The 20,714-nt window shown below is 47.0% G+C and overlaps 1 protein-coding gene across 2 annotated transcripts in view; it reads left to right on the forward strand.

Moving 5' to 3' along the window:
- Window positions 1-20,714, forward strand: part of dera (deoxyribose-phosphate aldolase (putative)) — a 41,731-nt gene that overhangs the window by 10,900 nt on the left and 10,117 nt on the right. For both annotated transcript variants that reach the window (XM_072471722.1, XM_072471725.1), the window contains exons 3-6: window positions 9,059-9,206; window positions 10,758-10,853; window positions 11,757-11,891; window positions 12,788-12,916. In XM_072471722.1, coding sequence (XP_072327823.1) covers window positions 9,059-9,206; window positions 10,758-10,853; window positions 11,757-11,891; window positions 12,788-12,916 — 508 coding nt within the window. The remainder of the gene's footprint in view (window positions 1-9,058; window positions 9,207-10,757; window positions 10,854-11,756; window positions 11,892-12,787; window positions 12,917-20,714) is intronic.

Below are 20,714 nucleotides of genomic sequence, written 5' to 3' on the forward strand. Positions count from 1 at the left end.
GGCCAAAGGGGAGCTGGAAGTAGGAGACGTGGTCGGGGCGGCGGTCTATCATCTTGGGGACTGGAGGATGCGGGAGGTGCGGGCACGTGGCTGGCCTAGAAAAGGAGATGGCTAGTCGGCGGGGGTGGGGGGGGGGTGGGGGGGGGGGGGGGGGGGGGTGAGCAGCCCCCCCCCAATCCGGCTGATAACGTGGAATGTGAGTGGCCTGAATGGGTCGGTCAAGAGGGCCCGGGTGTTCGCGCACTTAAAGGGACTGAATGCAGACGTGGTTATGCTCCAGTAGACACATTTGAAGGTGGCAGATCAGGTTATGCTGAGAAAGGGATGGGTAGGACAGGTATTCCATTCAGGGCTGGATGCGAAGAACAGAGGGTTGCAAAACTGGTGGGGAAGCGGGCGTTGTTTGAGGCAATGAATATTGTAGTCGATAATGGAGGTCGATATGTGATGGTGAGCGGTAGGCTGCAGGGGGTGCGGGTGGTACTGGTAAACGTATATGCCCCGAACTGGGATGATGCCGGATTTATGAAACGCATGCTGGGTCGGATTCCGGACCTGGAGGTAGGAAGCTTGATAATGGGGGGGATTTCAACACTGTGCTGGACCCAGCACTGGATCGCTCGAGGTCCAAGACGGGTAAGAGGCCGGCTGCGGCCAAGGTACTTAGGGGGTTTATGGACCAGATGGAGGGAGTGGATCCATGGAGGTTTGTCAGGCCCCTGGCCAGGGAATTTTCATTCTTTTCCCATGTCCATAGAGCCTACTCCCGGATAGATTTTTAAATTTTGAATAGGGCGCTAATCCCGAAAGTGGGGGGATCAGAGTATTCGGCCATAGCCATCTCAGACCACGCCCCGCACTGGGTGGAGCTGGAGTTAGGAGAGGAGAGGGACCAGCGTCCGCTGTGGCGTCTTGATGTGGGATTATTGGCGGATGAGGAGGTGTGCGGGCAGGTGCGAGGGTGCATTGAAAGATATTTGGAGGCCAATGACAACGGGGAGGTGCAGGTGGGGGTAGTCTGGGAGGCGCTGAAGGCGGTGGTCAGGGGAGAGTTACTCTCCATCAGGGCCCACAGGGAGAAGAGAGAGGGCAGGGAGAGGGAGAGGTTGGTGGGGGAGATCTTAAGGGTGGACAGGAGATATGCAGAGGAGGGACTACTCGGGGAGCGGCGGAACCTCCAGACGGACTTCGACCTGTTGACCACAGGGAAAGCAGAGGCACAGTGGAGGAAAGCGCAGGAAGCGACGTATGAGTATGGGGAGAAGGCGAGTCGGATGCTGGCACACCAGCTTCATAAGAGGGAGGCAGCGAGGGAGATATGTGGAGTTAAGGATAGCGGGGGGAATACGGTGCGGTGAGAATAAACAAGGTATTTAGGGACTTCTATGGGGATCTGTACAGATCTGAGCCCCCTGCGGGGGAAGAGGGGATGCGACGATTTTTGGTTCAGCTGAGGTTCCCGAGGGTGGAGGAGGAGGAGGTGGCTGGTTTGGGGGCGCCGATTGGGCTGGAGGAGCTGGTTAAAGGATTGGGGAACATGCAGGCGGGGAAGGCCCCGGGGCCAGATGGGTTCCCGGTCGAGTTTTACAGGAAATACGTGGACCTGCTAGGCCCGTTGCTAGTGAGGACTTCCAATAAGGCAAGGGAGAGGGGGACCTTGCCCCCGACAATGTCCGGGGCGCTGATCTCTCTGATCCTGAAGCGGGACAAGGACCCACTGCAATGTGGGTCGTATAGACCGATCTCGCTCCTCAATGTGGATGCTAACTTGCTGGCAAAAGTGCTGGCTACGAGAATTGAGGACCGTGTCCCGGGGGTGATTCATGAGGACCAGACGGGATTTGTAAAGGGCAGGCAGCTAAACACCAATGTGCGGAGGCTCCTCAATGTGATTATGATGCCCTCGGTGGAGGGAGAAGCGGAGGTAATGGCAGCTATGGACGCGGAGATGGCCTTCGACCGGGTGGAGTGGGAGTATCTTTGGGAAGTGCTGCGGAGGTTTGGGTTTGGGGAGGGGTTCATCAGCTGGGTCAGGTTACTATATAGAACCCCGGTGGCGAGTGTGGCTACGAATCGGCGGAGGTCGGAGTACTTTCGGCTGTACCGAGGGACGAGGCAGGGGTGCCCCCTGTCCCCCTTGTTGTTTGCATTGGCAATTGAGCCTCTGGCCATGGCACTAAGGGAGTCCAGGAAATGGAGGGGACTGGTCCGAGGGGGAGAGAAACATCGGTGTCGCTATATGCGGACGACCTGTTGCTGTATGTGGCATATCCAGTGGAGGGGATGGCGGAGGTCATGCGGATCCTAAGGGAGTTTGGGGACTACTCTGGGTATAAGCTCAATGTAGGGAAAAGTGAGCTCTTTGCGGTTCATCCAGGGAACCAGGGCAAGGGGATAGACGACCTACTGTTGAAGAGGGCGGAAAGGAGCTTTCGGTACTTAGGGATCCAGGTGGCTGGGAGTTGGGGGGCCCTGCACAAGCTCAATTTGACGCGGTTGGTGGAGCAGATGGAGGAGGATTTCAAAAGATGGGATGTGCTGCCACTCTCGCTAGCGGGCAGGGTGCGGTCGGTTAAAATGATGGTCCTCCCGAGGTTAATCTTTGTGTTCCAGTGCCTTCCCATTATGATTCCCAAGGCCTTTTTCAAACAGGTAGGTGGGAGCATCATGGGTTTCGTGTGGGCAAATAAGACCCCGAGGGTAAAGAGGGTGTTTCAGGAACGTAGTAGGTACGGGGAGGGCTGGCTCTGCTGAATTTGTGCGGCTATTATTGGGCTGCCAATGTGGCGATGATCCGAAAGTGGGTAATGGAGGGAGAGGGTGCAGCGTGGAAGAGGTTGGAGATGGCGTCCTGTGTGGGCACGAGCCTGAGGGCGCTGGCGACGGCACCGCTGCCGCTCTCGCCGACAAGGTACACCACGAATCCGGTGGTGGCAGCGACGTTGAAGATCTGGGGGCAGTGGAGACGACACGGGCGAGGTGTGAGCCTCGGTTTGGTCCCCGATTCGGGAGAACCATCGGTTCGTCCCGGGAAGGATGGATGGGGGGTTTCGGAGCTGGCATCGGGCAGGGATTAGAAGAATGGGGGACCTGTTTTTGGATGGGACGTTTGCGAGCCTAGGGCCGCTGGAGGAGAAGTTTGGGTTACCCCTGGGAAATGCTTTCAGGTATATGCAAGTGAGGGCATTTGTGAGGCGGCAGGTGAGGGAATTCCCGCTGCTCCCGGCACAGGTACTCAGGACAGGGTGATTTTGGGCATATGGGTGGGAGATGGCAGTGTTTCGGCGATCTACCAGGAGCTGAAAGAAGAGGAGGAGGCCTCGGTAGAGGAGTTACTGGGCAAATGGGAGGAGGAGCTTGGGGAGGAGATAGATGTGGGTCTGTGGGCTGATGCCCTGAGTAGGGTTAACTCTTCCTCCTCTTGCGCCAGGCTCAGCCTAATACAATTCAAGGTTACTCACCGAGCACATATGACAGGGGCGAGGTTGAGTAGGTTCTTTGGGGTGGAGGACAGATGTGGGAGGTGCTTGGGAAGCCCGGCGAATCACGTCCACATGTTCTGGTCGTGCCCGGCACTGGATGGGTTTTGGAGGGGTTTCGCGAGGACTATGTCCAAGGTGGTGAAAGTCCAGGTCAAGCCGAGTTGGGGTTTGGCACTATCTGGGGTAACGGACGAGCCGGGAGTGCAGGAGGCGAAAGAGGCCGGTATCCTGGCCTTTGCGTCCCTGGTAGCCCGGCGGAGGATCTTGCTATTATGGAAGGACACAAAGCCCCCCAGTGTGGAAGCCTGGATAAATGATATGGCAGGGTTCATTAAGCTGGAGAGGATCAAGTTTGCCTTACGAGGGTCTGTGCAGGGGTTCTTCAGGCGGTGGCAACCGTTCCTGGACTATCTCGCGGAGCGTTAGGAGGAGGTCAGCAGCAGCAGCAACCCAAGGGGGGGGGGGGTCTCTTTTAGCGGGGGCGGGGAGGAATTCGGGTGGGTGGGGTGGGGCTTCCCTATGGATACCTTTGAATGTCATATGGGGGGGGTTACTGTATATGGGGGAAACCCAATGTATCAGTTTTGTATAATTTTTGACTTGTGTTTGTGTTGCTTTCTTTTTGTGATTGGGGGGGGTGGTTTGTTAAAAAGTTTGTTGGAAAATTTGAATAAACATATTTTGAAAACAAAACAAACAACAACAACAAAAAAAGAATAAAATTACTGGTAGGGTATTATAGTGCTAGCTCAACAGCTCTGTACAATTGGCAGTATTGGTTTTAGCACATAAGTAGGCATCTGTTTGTGGGGTGGGGGGGGGGGGGGGGTGGGGTACATATACATTTGGGCGCCGGGGAAACAATTACAGAGGGCAATACGTGAATGGATCTGGTGTTGGTGTTGTCGCTTGCTTCTCCCGGACGGTTTTCGTTGTCGTCTCGCGATCATCTCCGCTTCAGCCGTTCGTCCCGTCTTTCGCCTGGATTTTCCTTGTTCTCTACTCCTGTAGATGCCAAGTTTGTTATTGTTTCCCGTGCCCTCCTTCCGGCTGTCGTTCCCTTGCCTCCCCCCCCACCTCACTGGTTCCCCTCAATTGTTCCCTGTCTCCTCCCTCTTCCACTACCCCCCCCCCTTCTCCTGTGGTTCGCCTTTCCTTTCTCTTACGTTTAGCTGCTATCTCCCCCCCCCGGTCTATCTCTCCCTCCCGCCACGGCTACTTTCCCCTGATTCTTGGCTACCTGGCTATTCTTCTGCTTGTTCGTTGGCCACAAACAGGTCCCGGAACAATTGGGTGAATGGCTCCCACGTTCTGTGGAAGCCGTCGTCTGACCCTCGGATGGCGAATTTGATTTTCTCCATTTAGAGAGATTCTGAAATGTCGGACAGCCAGTCTGCAGCTTTGGGTGGTGCTGCTGACCGCCAGCCGGACAGGATTCTACGGCGGGCGATCAGGGAGGCAGAGGCAAGGGCATCCGCTCTCCTCCCCTGGAATAGATCTGACTGGTCTGATACCCCGAAGACCGCCAATTTCGGGCATGGCTCCACCCTCATCCCCACCACTTTGGACATTGCCTCGAAGAAGGCTGTCCAGTACCCCGCAAGTCTGGGGCAAGACCAGAACATGTGGGCGTGGTTGGCCGGGCCTCCTTGGCATCGTTCACTTCTATCCTCCATCTCCGGGAAGAACCTACTCATACGAGTTCATGTTAAGTGGGCTCTATGTACCACTTTTAGTTGCGTCAGGCTGAGCCTTGCGCACGTGGAGGTGGTGTTGACCCTATGCAGTGCTTCGCTCCAGAGTCCCCACCCTATTTCAGTCCCCAGGTCCTCCTCCCATTTCTTTCTTGTTGCGTCCAGTACGGTGTCGGCCCTCTCTACTAGTCGGTCATACATGTCGCGACAGTTCCCTTTATCTAGGATGCTTGCGTCCAGTAATTCTTCCAGTAATGTCTGTCGTGGCGGTTGTGGATACGTCCTTGTCTCCTTTTGTAGGAAGTTTTTGAGTTGCTGGTCCCTTAGCTCTATCCCCCTGGATAGCTGGAATTTCTCTTATCAGTTCGTCCATTGTTGCGACCCTGCCGTCCGTGTATAGGTCCCTGACTATCAGTGTCCCCCCATCCTGTCCCCACTTTTTAAAGGTGGCGTCAGTCAGCGCTGGTGCGAACCTATGGTTGTTGCAGATGGGAGCTTTGTCTGACATTTTGGTGAGGCCAAATTGCTGCTGTAGTTGGTTCCAGGACAGGCTATCACCACCGGGCTGCTGGAGTATTTTTCGGGTGGGGATGGGAGTGCCACCATGGCGAGGGCCGGTCCCCTTGCAGGAGGTCTCTTCCGCGTGCACCCACTCGGCTTCTGGCTCCTTGATCCATCCCCTTATTCGCTCGGCCGTCGCCACCCTGATTAGTTTGTCTCATGCTTTGAAAAAGGCCTTGGGGATGTAGATCGGGATGGATCTAAGTAGGAAGAGGTACCTGGGCAGCACGTTCATTTTGATCGTCTGGACTCTCCCCGCGAGGGAGAGTGGGAGTGTGTTCCATCTTTGCAGGTCCTTTTTTACTTCCTCTGTCAGACTGGTGAGGTTCCATTTGTGGATCTCTTTCCAGTCATGGGCTATTTGGATCCCCAGTTAGCGGGCTTGTTTAAACGGCAGTCCCGTTAGTGCTGCCCCCCCCTTGTGGGTTACCGGGAAGACCCCGCTTTTGCTCATGTTGAGTTTCATAGATTATCATAGAATTTACAGTGCAGAAGGAGGCCATTCGCCCCATCGAGTCTGCACCGGCTCTTGGAAAGAGTACCCTACCCAAGTCCACACCTCCACCCTATCCCCATAACCCAGTAACCCCACCCACCCAACACTAAGGGCAATTTTGGACACTAAGGGCAATTTATCATGACCAATCCACCTAACCTGCACATCTTTGGACTGTGGGAGGAAACCGGAGCACCCGGAGGAAACCCACGCACACACTGGGAGGATGTGCGGACTCCGCACAGTCAGTGGCCCATGCCGGAATCAAACCTGGGACATTGGAGCTGTGAAGCAATTGTGCTATCCACAATGCTACCGTGCTGTCCGAGTTTGTAGCCCGAAAAGGCACCAAACTCTTTCAGGAGCGCGATAATTCCGTCCATGCTGCTTTGTGGGTCCGAAATGTAGAGGAGCAGGTCATCTGCATAGAGTGAGACTCTGTGCTCTCTGCCACCCCTTTGGATCCCCCTCCAGCTTTTTGCTGCTCTGAGAGCAATTGCTAATCATAGAATTTACAGTGCAGAAGGAGGCCATTCGGCCCATCGAGTCTGCACCGGCTCTTGGAAAGAGCATCCTACCCAAACCCACACCTCCACCCTATCCCCATAACCCAGTAACCCCACCCAACACTAAGGGCAATTTTGGTCACTAAGGGCAATTTATCATGGCCAATCCACCTAACCTGCACATCTTTGGACTGTGGGAGGAAACCGGAGCACCCGGAGGAAACCCACGCACACACGGGGAGGATGTGCAGACTCCGCACAGATAGTGACCCAAGCCGGAATCGAACCTGGGACCCTGGAGCTGTGAAGCAATTGTGCTATGCAGCGGGGACAGGGCATCCTTGCCTGGTGCCCCTGTGCAGCTGAAAGTATCGGGAGTTGGTGTTGTTGGTCCGTACGCTCGCCATGGGAGCCTTGTATAGGAGTTTTACCCAGCAGGTGAACCCTGTTCCAAGCCCGAACCGCTCCAGTACCTCTCTGGGGTATTCAGTTCATATTTCTGATTAAATTTGATCTAACATTTGTCTGATTCACCATTCTTTCTACATTGTCAAATTCTGTGTTGCACAGCCCAAGTTTTTCCAGTCATTGTTTATAATTTAGCTGGGGGTAAGTCTTGTATTTCTTCACTGAGCCATCTGTTTAGTGCTTTGGTGATAAGAGCGTGTGGCCTGAGCACTGGCTAGTTTGAGCATGGCTCACTCAGCTCTGTGCTCTATGGTTTTTACGTTACAATTGAGCATTCTGTTTGCTGGTTATTGCTCAGCATTATTTGGACTTGCTGAGAGCTCTTGCCCGGGCTGCAATGACTTGAGAACGTGCTTTCCTTTTGAGCAAACGCAAATGACGAAGGGGGTCCTATTCAAGAGGTGCTGAGTCAATCCTGCCATGCAACCTGTGGCCTTTTTCAAACCTGTCCAAATGTATTTTGTGTTTTTTTAAAGCAGGTAACCCCTAAACATAATTTTATCCCAAAATCTGTATCTTGGACAGATTAAAAAAAATAAAATCCCAATGTGATGGGGTGCTACAGAAATGCAGGTTCTGCCTTCAAGTATAAATAATTGGCTTACCATCAGACAAAGAGGCCATGGTTTATCCTGAGCTGTAAACCGAAGAGCGTTTTCTGGGGATAAGCACTGTTTGTCCTGTGGGCTGTCTCTATAAATTACGACTATCATCTTCACACAGTGCTCTCTTTTCTGTGCAGAAAGTTTTGACAATCAGCAAATCCCGTTTGTTTCTGACTTGACCCAACAACACATCATAATGTCAATTAGACAGGGAAACTTTGTGGGCAGAGTTGGAATGTTCACCAATTTGACCAGAACTGCTGGCCACTGTCCCGCCCAAATATTGGCCACTCAGATATTGCAGGGGAATCTTGAGTTAACATCGGACTTGTGCAGAATCCATATGCCTGAACAATAAATAGTATGGTCCTTTTCAAAATCCAGATTCTCCTATTTAAACTTGTGAAATTTTACACAAATTACAGGAGAATTGGGTTAGAACAGGTAGCCTGGAATAAGCATAATGGGCGAAATGGCCACCTGTGCTGTACTTTCTCTGTCTACATGGCAATTTGCTTCTTTGTCAAATACCCTTTTAGTTTGAAGTACCAGCTGATTGAGTTTCCTATGTTCAAACCCCTCCCTCAGCTGAGCTTTGTAATGATAAGCCCGTCTGTCAGCAAGCCTGTGCAAATAGTTTGTGTGGCTTATTTCTGATTTATGTTAAGTCTGTGTTACTGTGGGGCAATTCCAGTTTCTTTCAATGTCACTTTATTCAGTGCTGCAATCAGTTAGATCAAAATTGATGTCAGAGATCCAGCCGAGTCAAAAGGCCAAAGTTACATGCAGTGAGCAGTTTCGAGAATGCTTTATCACTAGCTGCACCCTCGTTAGAGGGTTGGAATGCTCACCAAGTCTGTTAGAAAATGTGTTCTAACTGTTGCTTCTCTGTTTTTAAATGCTCTGTTCACATCTAATAGCATGAAGTTGGGAGTGAGACAGAAAAGCACAAATATTCTATTAATGTCACTAACCACATGGATATTTCAGTGATACTCTACCTATCTTTGTCTGAGAGATGGGGAAGGGCACACCTTTTGCACCAGGATTCAGAGGGAATGCAGCTGTCAGAACTGTGGTGCATCTCTGTCGTCAAAGCTGGCAATTGTGAATGTAGGATCTCTGTATTATGCCAGGAAATGAATATCGCAGTGCCATTTTCTTCTGACAATTCATGCCAATCTGATTCTTCATAATCTCTTCTCTATCCTTATCCCCTCCCCATTTACCTTGCGTTATTTAACAGGCTGCATGGCTGCTGAAGGCTGTCACCTGTATCGACCTCACCACACTATCTGGTGATGATACACCTTCAAATGTCCAGAGACTCTGCTACAAAGCCAAGCACCCAATCAGAGAAGACCTGCTGAAGAGCCTGAACATGGACAATAAAGGTAGCGGCATTTAAATAATGTTGAACGCCTTCTTCTGGCACTGTTTATTGTAAATTAGTTGAGAAGCCTTTGTGGCCTCTTCAAATTTTCTCGTCTTTGGGAGAAAGAGAAGAATTTCCTGAAGATTGTCCTGAAATTTACCTAACTTTTGTTTTACTTACCCCAGTAGCCTATGTTAATAATGATTTGGGCCAAGTAGAGCATGTGATTGCCTGTTCTGATAAGCTGAGCATTGACTCTACCCGTTCCATTCTCTGAACCTCGTATTCACTGCATCCCTTTCCCTCTTATTGTAAGAGCCATTTGACACCTATTTATGCCAAATAGTCACCTGACCTTTCATTTTAAAGATCGTGATGTCACTGAGGGCAAAGTTCTTGCTGAAAAATACTCTGGCACTTTATCACTGGCGTTTCTTTCAGTCACCAAGGCCTTTGTAGTAAATTACATTTAATACATTCAAAGTATAACAAGGTTTGGGGTGATGATAAGCCACTGAGGTCCTCAAACCGGTTCCTTTTGCAGCATGCAAACTACCCTATATCAGACTCTGCCACACCTTGGGGAGAGCTGTGCAAACAATCCCCGGCCTCCATGAGTAATCCAACCACTTTCAGAATATCATGTATTTTAATGAGTATTTTACCCAGTCCCCTAAACTGTTGTTCCATTAGGGAAAGATGTGGGAACTGTGAGAAACTGGAGTTCCTATTGCACTGTAGCTCAAGCTTTACATGGATCACATATTAATTTTAAATCCATGTTCCTGCTATTCTTGAGTGGGTGACACAAATAGATTGTGGTGTTTTGGTTTTATGATTTAGAACATGGAACATGCAGTGCAGAAGGAGGTCATTCAGCCCATCAAGTCTGCACCGGCCCTTGGCAAGAGCACCCTACCCTAGCCCACACCTCCACCCTATCCCTGTAACCCAGTAACCCCATTCCATCTTTTTGGACAGTAAGGGCAATTTATCATGGCCAATCCACCTAACCTGCACATCTTTGGACTGTGGGAGAAAACCGGGGTACCCGGAGGAAACCCACGCAGACACAGGAAGAACGTGCAGACTCCACACAGACAGTGACCCAAGCTGGGAATCGAACCTGGGACCCTGGAGCTGTGAAGCAACTGTGCTAACCACTGCTACCATGCTACCCATAATCAATTACCGTGCTGCCCATTTATCCAATTAGTGAGGCAGCAAAGCTAAGAACAGCTGTTGCAAACTTCTGGTCCTGTGAAATTCAAGCAGTACTCCCCAAAGGAGTAAGAAATACAAGTAGAAATGGGGCTGAGATGCTTGGACATTGTGGTTGGCGTGTCAAAGTTCATGGCATGTCAAAGTTCATGGCATACAGGCTGCAGTGAGTTTGATTCTGTGTGTACCTGTGGCAAAGTGTTTTTGATTAAAATACTGTGTATAATTCATAATGTAGCTGTTTATGAGGATACTATTGGGTTTATTTTCATGGTATATGTAGTTTACACGTGCTTACACATACTGTTCAAAGTAATAAAGAGTGAATAGTTGATCTGCTGTTTTGTAGGTATTACTACTGGCGCAGTGTGTGTTTATCCATCTCGGGTGTCTGATGCAGTACAAACATTGAGGAATATAGTATGCAATATCCCCGTTGCCTCAGGTGTGAAAGTAACTTGAAACCTTTTTTGAAATTATAGTTAAATATGTTAAACTTTAAAAAAATACATTCAGTAAATATTTAGGCAATGATTCTTATGAAAACTCTGATCTAGATGTTTTCTTTGGTGTTATTTTAACTGTCATCGTTAAATTATGACAATTTGAAATTTGTAGTTTCTGTTGTTAATTCTGAATTGTGGTGTTCTTCTCAGCTTCCTCTCCCACATCCACGTTGCCAAAACACACTTCTTCTTCCTCTGCAGCTGTTTGTCTCTGCTCATATCTCTCTTCTGTACCACTGAAACCCCAATCTAGCCCTTCGTTAACTCGGCTGGGTTTATTCAGTGCTCTGCAAATAGGCCTCTTTGCATCAACCCTGCAGGTTTTAACTCATCCAACCATACAGAACTCAATGACCTCCTCTGCAGCTAGTTCCACTTACATATCGGTCCTCTCTTGTCCTCTTCCTGCAGTTTCATCCACCCAGTATGTTAGTCACATGGGTGGCTTGGCTCCCCCTGTATCATAGCAATCTCCTGCTGCCATACATACTCCATTCATCCTCAGCTCCTTCAACACAGGGCTTTTCCTGTCCTCTGCTCCACAGCCACTCAGCTGTGTTCCTGCTTTCTGGCATTCTGTGTCTAGTTCCCAAATATTTGCGGGAACACTTCTTCGATTGTGACTTTGGTTCTGTACTGGTTTCTATAGGCCTTGAATCCCCCCCCCCCCCCCCCCTCTCCTCCCCCCTCTCCCCGTTAGTTGATTTTCATGGAATACCTTTGCATTTTGTTATTGCATGATGTTGTGAAATGTCTCCCTGTATGTGCGTTGCACTGCAGAAATGCTACTTATTCCTTCATCTCAATTCGGCTTCAGCTATAATATTTTTTTTATGTATCAGTGGCAACTGGCTTTCCTGCTGGACAGACACCACTGACGATACGTTTGCAGGAGATAAAACTTGCTGTTGAAGAAGGTGCTAGAGAAATTGATATTGTAATTAACAGAACCTTGGTGCTGAAAGGCCAGTGGGAAGGTAAGAGCTGTTCAATTGTCTGCAAATGAGAACTATTTAGATGGTGTTTGTTTTGTTTAAAAATAAATTGCAATTTGTCCTGCTGTGGATTACCTGCCTGTATTCTCTTTTGAACCTGACACTGGAAATAATGCTGATTCTCTTTCTTCTGTCCTATAAAGTGGTTGTTAATATTGAGGCGAGCTGTTTTGTTAAGCAGAAAGTGATGTTTGAACCTCTGCTCTTGGCACAGAGCATGGTGAACGTGCATTAGAAAATTGTGGTTACTACACTTGTATTTCCTTCATTTCTTATTTAACTTGGGGCAGTGATCAGAGCAAACGGCTAATTGTTATTTCTGCTGCAGAGGGTTTCCTGCTTAATATTTACCTGTCAATTTGGATATACACGTCATTGGTTACCATAGTGTAGCAGTATTGTTCCTGGATTATTAATCCAGGGGTCTAGACTAATAATCCTACTGAATTTAAATTGCACCACAGCAGTTTGAGAATTCAAATTTAGTCCATGAAAAAAAAGCTGCAAACAGCAAAAGTAACAATGATGCTGTCATTAAAAATCCAACTTGTTCGTTCTGGGGAAAGAAACCTGTGGTCGTTAGTTTGTCTGGTCTACACGTGACTTCAGCCCCACGCCAATTTGTCTTAAATTTCATCTGAAGCACTCGAACAAGCCATTCAGCTATGTCAAACTACTATAAAAACTGAGGTTGTGGTTACACCTTCACCATAGGAACACATGGGAGTAGCATATCAGGGATAGCACGTTGAGGAAATTTGAGAGCATCCTACAAAGAGGAGGTATTTAAGATGATATATTGGGAAAACCACACTGGAAAACACGGGAGCAGTATATAGTAATTTACTGTTTAGAGCTCTCAACATGTGTGTTTCTAGAGCTGTACAAGGAAATTCAACAATGTCATGATGCCTGTGGAGAAGCCCACATGAAGACCATACTAGGAACAGGAGAATTGGGATCGTTGACAAACGTCTATAAGGCTAGTCTCGTAGCCATGATGGCAGGTAACTTCAAATTCTGTTTGCAGCCTTCCAAAAGTTTATATAAAGTTCAGTTGGTAGTATTGGTAGTACTCTTGCATTTTGAGTGTGAAGTTGTTGAAATCAAGCCCACTATTCAAGGTTGGCAGTACAGTACAGAGGGAGGGTTACATTAGTGGAGATGTCAACTTTTGGGTGAGAATTCAATTGGGCACAGTCTGGCTTTTCTGATGGTTGTAGAGCATGAAAGATCCTATGGGTTTAATCAGAAACGAGTAAAACACTGTGTCCCAGATCTTTGAGTGTCCAGATGGTTGGAGATGGGATGTACCCCTGGAAGGTGCACTTTGGGACTCCTCGGACGGCTCAATGTAAGGACGCCGTGGGAATTGCCTGGAATTTTTGCAGTTTCAATGGGCAATTCCCCAACTCCCCAGGACCCCATTGACTTCATCTACACCTCCCGCTGCCTGGGGAAAGCGGGCAGCATAATCAAAGCCCCTCCCGCCCGGCTTACTCACCCTTCCGACTTCTTCCATCGGGCAGGAGATACAGAAGTCTGAGAACATGCACGAACAGACTCAAAAACAGCTTCTTCCCCACTGTTACCAGACTCCTAAATGTCCCTCTTATGGACTGACCTCATTAACACTACACCCTGTATTTTCTTTTTATTCCCTTTTCTTCTCATGTACTTAATGATTTGTTGGGCTGCTCGCAGAAAAATACTTTTCACTGTACCTCGGTTCACGTGACAATAAACAAATCTAATCCTTCAAAAAAGTGTCCAACTCAGAATTTGAATCAGAGACTTCGGACGGTTCCGACTTACTTGCCTAGATAGTTACCCAGACAATGTTAGACAGAAAAAGCCTGGTCTAACACCTGAGTAACTATGTGACTGACTACCCCACCATTCCTTCCCTTACCTAGCCTGCCTAGCCTCACCATGCGGCCTAACAACCCCTCATGCTCTGACCCGACTACCCCTGACCCGCCATACTCATCTGCCACCGTATTCATTTACTTCACCTCTTCACACATTTGCCTCCTCTGTAGCATTTCAAAGAATCTTTGGGACATTTAAATTCTTTTTACTTACTCGTGGAATAAAGCAGCTCGTGCTGTAAAAAAGTGGGCATGGCTTCTGCACAGATTCTCTCTGCTTCTCTCTCCGAGACTTGCTACACTGAGTCAGTTCTGTAAGATCTTCCATCAGCAGATTGCTCAGAAAAATCTGAGGGAGATGAATGTGCATTTTTTTTGTCTGATCTTGGTCAGAATATGGTTTTTGATCCTGATCGGAGGATCTGGGCCACTGTCTAGTCACAGCTCTTCAACTAACAGTGCCAGAATCAGATTATTGTGTTTGTATGATGCTGCTGTTCATTAATTGGCGACACCGGACATAACCATTTGTGTAGCACATTGAGAACTTTCTGACTGTGAATATTAGTACTGTATTTCAGTTCTTTCTTCATTTCCTTACGATTTCATTGTTTGAGAAAAGTTGTTCCCAGGACCACTGCCCCCTTCATAAAAAGATGCAGTCTATTAATTTGTTGGTGCGCTGTCATACTTGATCAAATCATGTGATCATGACTGTGATGGTGTGAGGAGAACAAGCTCACTCTGTTTTCAGTGAAACAGAGCTTTTCCACAAGAAGTGAAGAGAAAATTATCAGGCTGGTCTCGTATCTCTTTGCAGCTTGCTAACGTGGCATTGCCAGGGGCTCAGGAGGATTTCTTGTACCTCTGACATTTTGCACAGAGGAAGGTGTGATTTTAAAATGAAAAGAAAGGGTGATGGAGAACGTGCAGAAATTCACATGAACTGTTTTGTCTACTGATAGCCTGACCAGGCAGTGCGATGAAGCTCTAATATGTCTTGATACGTATCCATTCAGCCGATTGTGTCTGTATTGGCTCGTTGAAAGGGCAACCGATTTTCCCTGCCCTCCCCAGCTCTTTCCCCATAACCCTGCAGTTTTATATCCTTTTCCAATTCCTTTCTGAAAGTTATCACTGAATCTACTTCCACTACCCTCTCGGGCTGTGTGTAGCAGGTCATAACCATGCACTGTCAGAAATGCATTCCCCTCTTTTTTTCTCGTTAAATCTGTCTTCTGCCTGCCGGTCCTCTGCACAGTAGGAACAGTTTCTCCTTATTTACTCTAATCAAAACCAGTCATAATTTTTAACACCACTACTAAATCTCAACAAGACAGAATTATACAGCCTCCTCGTATTTCTGACTTTCATTGTGAGAAATTCAGGGGGGCGCGGTGGTACGGTGGTATTGTCACTGGACTAGCAATCCAGAGACCCAGGTTAATGCTCTGGGGACCTGAATTCGAATCCCACCATAACAGATGGATGGAATTTGAATTTTAAAAAAAATTTAAAATCTGAAATTAAAAGTCTAATTGTCATAAAACCCATCTGGTTCACTAATGTTCACAATGGCCTTCCGTCATTTCGGGAAGGAAATCTGCTGTCCTTACCTGGTCTGGCCTACATGCGACTCCAGACCCGCAGTAATGTGGTTGACTCTTAACGAAGCTCGTATCCCATGAAAGAATGTCAAATAAATAAATGCCCAAAATAGATGGCCGGTACTAAACTTGAGGGACAGTCAGTCACCCAATGCTGCACCTACCCGTCTCCAGATATGGCTTTGAGAACAATTATCAAACCTGCTCATTCAAGGGGTTCAAGGAATGACTAGACTTAATGAAAGAATGTAGAGAAATTGAAAATCTCTGTGCACACTTCAATTACAGCTCACTCGAATTATTCTACCCATCATGACTGTGTCAGCTCTCTGAAAAAACTATTGACTTAGTCTCAATTTCCTTCTGCATAACATTTTCTTTTCTTTAAAGTATTTATCCACTTCACTTTTTGGAGGGACGTAATGACATCTCTCCAAACATAAAAACAGCTGATACTGTTGTCTTTTTGTTTGAACCTGAAAAGAGTTTTAAACTGCATATCCCATCCTTCATGGATAGTACTTAATCCATCACTGCAATATTGCCTAGCTCTGTCTCAACCTCATTCCATCCATTGTTGAAACCCCTGTCTTTGGCATCGTCCAACCTGACTGTTCAAACACTATGGGGAGGGTGCGAGAATAATCAGAAAAAATGTCAATTTGTCCAAAATTCCGCTAATTATATTCTGTCCCACATTTAAGACTGACTGATCCTTCCACCTTGTCCTTGCTAATCTACTCACATTGTATTTAAACAAAGGAATATTGTGGATTGCTGGAAACTCAAGTGGGTATCTGTGGAGAGTGAAACAGTTAACGTTTTAGGTCAATGGTCTTTCATGCAAGCTGGAAGAATTTGGAGATTTATCAAGGCGGAAAAGGAGTGGGAGAGCAAGGAGTGTGAACAAGAACAAAAGTCTGTGATGATATGGAGGGCAGGAGTGATTTAGAATCCTCATGCCCTGTCGAATGCTGAATCCCCTCTCCCTCTGTTTTACTATTGACAGCAGATCCTCAGCTGCTTCAGTCTTATTCTCTGCAAACCCCCCATCTCAACCTTTATAAAATCTTCTCAAATTCAGTATTTCCAACCAAACCTCTTGTTACCTTTCCTAATTAATTTCTACCTTATTTGCTTTCCCTATATCTGTCAGCAAAGCTCCTTGGTATGTGCCTTTATTTCTTGCTGGAATCCCATGTGCTAACAGCCTTCTGCATAATAATCTCTCTTAAACTCTCACTTTGTTCTTCATTTTCATAAATTCTTGCCCTCTAGTTACTGATTCACCAACAAGTGGAAATAGCTTTCATTTAGTTTGTCCAAATCCCTCAAAATTTCAAACACTTCTATGAGCTGCTCTCATATCCTCTTTTCTGGAATTAGTAAGTCTCTTCTGTATCCTCTCCATGGTTTCATGCTAAAGTACAGCACCCAAAATTGGACACAATGATCCATAACTTCCTTGGGGTGGCAGTGAGTGGTGGATTGCCACTTCGTAGTGACTTACCCATGCTTGAATTCCAAAGCGTCTTGTCTCGCCCAACTTTCCGGACCCAGGCTGAATGAGACTGAAGAAACGAAGCAGGTCAGTAACTCCAGCAGTGAAGTGTGAAAGTAGTGGAGCGAAGGAGTATGCGCCCCTTTTTTAGGTCACTAGCCTCCATAAAGCAGGTGAATTTAAAGGGTCCATTGAAAGGGAGAAGGTACGTTTCTAAGGTAACTGAATGGGACGTGGTGGTAAGGATTGGGACATGGGCGGGGTGGTGTCTGGTCGGGTCAGGTCAAGGGAGTCGTTGGGCTGGTGTGGGGTCGAGCCCAATTGAGTTGGGGTCTGATTGGTGGGTGGGGTGCTCCATTGGGAGGGGTGGGGTCTGGGTCAGGTGTGTGGAAGTGTACCGTGCGGAGCTCGGACTGGGTGTTTAAATAGATGCGCTGAAGTTAGAAGTGCTTTTTTTCCTTCTAACTCTGTCAGGCTAACTATCAAGGTAAAACTGGCAGGACCATCCAAAGTTAGTGGTTTAACTCGCTTTGTCGGATGGTTCCCATCTCGGCGCAATTGTCCAAGGGAAGCTGGCCCTTCTGGACTATTGCTGGATAAACCATTACACAAATAAATTATAAATATATATACAGATTAATGAGGGAGGCAAGGGAGGAAATTGCTGGGGCCTTGAGGGAAATCTTTGTACCCTCATTGGCTACAGATGAGGTATCAGTGGACTGGAGAATAACCAATGTTGTTCCTATGTTTAAGAAGGATAGCCGGGATAATCCAGGAATTATAGGCCGATGAGCCTTACATCAGTGGTATGGAAATTGTTGGAGAGGATTCTTAGGAACATGATTTACTCACATTTGGAAACAAATGGGCTTATTAGCGATAGGCATCATGGTTTTGTGAAGGGAAGGTCGTGTCTCACTAATTTAATCGATTTTTTCGAGGAAGTGACAAAGATGATTGATGAAGGAAGGGCAGTAGATGTTGTCTACATGGACTTCATTAAAGCCTTTGACAAGGTCCCTCATGGCAGACTGGTACAAAAGGTGAAGTCACATGGGATCAGAGGTGTAATGGCAAGATGGATACAGAACTAGCTCGGTCATAGAAGACAGAGGGTAGCAGTGGAAGAGTGCTTTTCTGAATGGAAGGATGTGACTAGTGGTGTTCCGCAGGGACCTTTGTTGCTCATAGTATGTCTAGTTGTATCCAGAGAATCAATGGTTTCTCTTCCCAATTCTGCAGTTAACTTCTAGTGTCCTCCAAGGATCTACCCTTGGCCCTGTCGTATTCTTTTCATCATCATGCTGTCCTACAGCAACACCACCTGGAAACTCAATGCCAGGTTCCATGTGTACACCTGACAAATTCCAGTTCAACCATACCACCATAGTTTGACCCTTCCACCAATTTAATATCATCAGACAACTTGTCTAACGTCCAGCACTGGATGAGCAGAAAAGCGCCCCAGCTAAATACTGGGAGGGCTGCAGCGTCTCCGCCACAAGCCGTGTTCCTTAGCTGCCAACTCCACATCTCTTTTTCCTGGAAACTGAAACAGATTGCTTACAACCTTGACATTGCCCTTGACCAAGAGATGAGTTTCTCACCACATCCACGCAATCAATAAGATTGCCAACCTCCACCTCCATTACTGGGCCTTACTCCACCCTTGTTCCTTTCCCTGTCCTCATCCATGCCTTTGTTACCTCTAGATTTGATTATTCCAATGCCTTCCTGATCCGCCTCCCATCTTACACCCTTCTTGAATTTAACTCTTGTTGCCAATATTCCAATTTGCACAAAGTGCCTTTTACCCATCAATCCCGTGCTCACTGACTTGAATTGGCTCCGCCAAATTGAGCAAAGCCCCAGTTTTTTAAATTTTCACAACCCTCCTTGGCCTTGCTGCTTATCTGTAACCTACTGTACACTGCAATCCTCCACAGTAATAATAATCTTTATTGTCACAAGAAGGCTTACATTAACACTGCAATGAAGTTACTGTGAAAAACCCCTAGTCGCCATATTCCGGCGCCTGTTGGGGTACACAGAGGGAGAATTCAGAATGTCCAATTTACCCAACAAGCATGTCTTTCGGGACTTGTGGGAGGAAACCGGAGCACCCGGAAGAAAGCCACGCAGACACGGGGAGAACGTGCAGACTCCGCATAGACACTGACCCAAGCTGGGAATCGAACCTGGGACCCTGGCTGTGAAGCAACAGTGCTAACCACTGTGCTACCATGCTGCCCTGGATAGCTTGCTTGATAATTCAGTGTGGAGTGCCTTGAAATATTTTACTAACTATTCGGTACCCGTAGGAACTGCAATAACAATACCATATTCAAATGTGAACTAAAAGATTTTTAAATTAGTTTTCAGTTCGGGGGCATCATGCATCTCAGCCAGTGTTTAAATGTGTCAAGTAATCATACTTCACCATAGCAGTTTTTAAATTTTGCTGTAGGTGGTGCTGTTACTCGTGCTGTTTCTAATTTGAAAGTTCGAACTAGATGTTACCATCAGGAATATATAGATATGGATTGTACGTATTTTGTGTAATCCAACATTTGGCCAATTAGCGCACTTGTTTTCTCACTCATCTGAGGTAACTGCCACCCGCCTTGTATCCTCATCTATTACATTTAACTTTGTAAACAAAAAACTCGGGAAGATGTTCTGACCCCAAGCTTCCTTCACTGCACCCTCTGAGATGGCCAGCTGCAGACACTTTGCCGAGGTATGTATCTTGTGCCAACTGCAATCTGAATAAAAATGGTGGAGTCCTGTGACGGCCAGCTGTCAACGCTTGCCATTTTTTCACGGTAGACTAGTCAGTCAGTCTGAGTAAAATGCCAAATCTGTGCTTCAGAAATCCGTAGCATTAATATAACATAAAAGCAAAGGTGACCTTGGGTAACCTTCCCTCTTGGGATTGACCCCTCTCAAACAAAAAATCTTAACCTCCGATTCAGGTGAACTGCCAAGATTGTGTGACACCACTTGAAAAGGATCAGGGAGGTTTAGCCAATTTCTCAGCCAGCATTTATCCTTTAGCCAGTAGCACAAAAACAGACTATCTGGTGGTTTATCTTATTTGTATTTTATGATCTTGTAGAGTGCAAGTTGGCTGCTGCATTTGACTTCAGTCACTGCACATCAACAAATTATTGCCTATAAAGTGCTTTGGGATTTCCTGAGGGCCTGAAGAGGGGCACTATAAAAGCAAGGTCCCCATTTCTTTCCTACACAAGTGCCATATTCAGCACTGGCTCTCTCAAGAGAAACCTGAGAGCCAGATTTGGTTCTCTTGCTCTTGAGCAACCATCCCAAGCCACAACTCTGCCAGTAACCTGTTCTGTGCTAAAACTGTACAATTTGTGTTTTTTAAATTGTTTTTTTTAATTTTCATCCAGTAATTTAATTTCACTTTATTACACTCTTGTCATGTTTGTCTGCAGCCATTTCTGACTGTTGAACACATCCTGTGCAGATGAACAAATGGCCTTTAATTTTTTTGTGTGGCAAGCAAACACATTGAGCAGAAGATAAAACTGCTGTGGAGGAAAAATCATATTATAATTGGCCTTGCTTGAGAAGAACTGCTTTTCCTAAATTTCCTCAAAATTGACTTAATAGCTCTGAAGAGTACATTACAATTCAACTTTTATGAAAAATCACTTTTGCATTGGTATGTGTTTGCTTGCTATATGTAACTTAGGACAATAATTAATTAAAATGCAAGTAGAACTCATTTAATGCAACTCTGGGTGAGTTGGAGTGAAACATTCATCCTTCTACATAGAACAAAGAACATTACAGC

The sequence above is a fragment of the Scyliorhinus torazame genome, chromosome 13, assembly GCF_047496885.1.
Source record: "Scyliorhinus torazame isolate Kashiwa2021f chromosome 13, sScyTor2.1, whole genome shotgun sequence".
In the NCBI taxonomy this organism is placed as follows: Eukaryota; Metazoa; Chordata; class Chondrichthyes; order Carcharhiniformes; family Scyliorhinidae; genus Scyliorhinus; species Scyliorhinus torazame.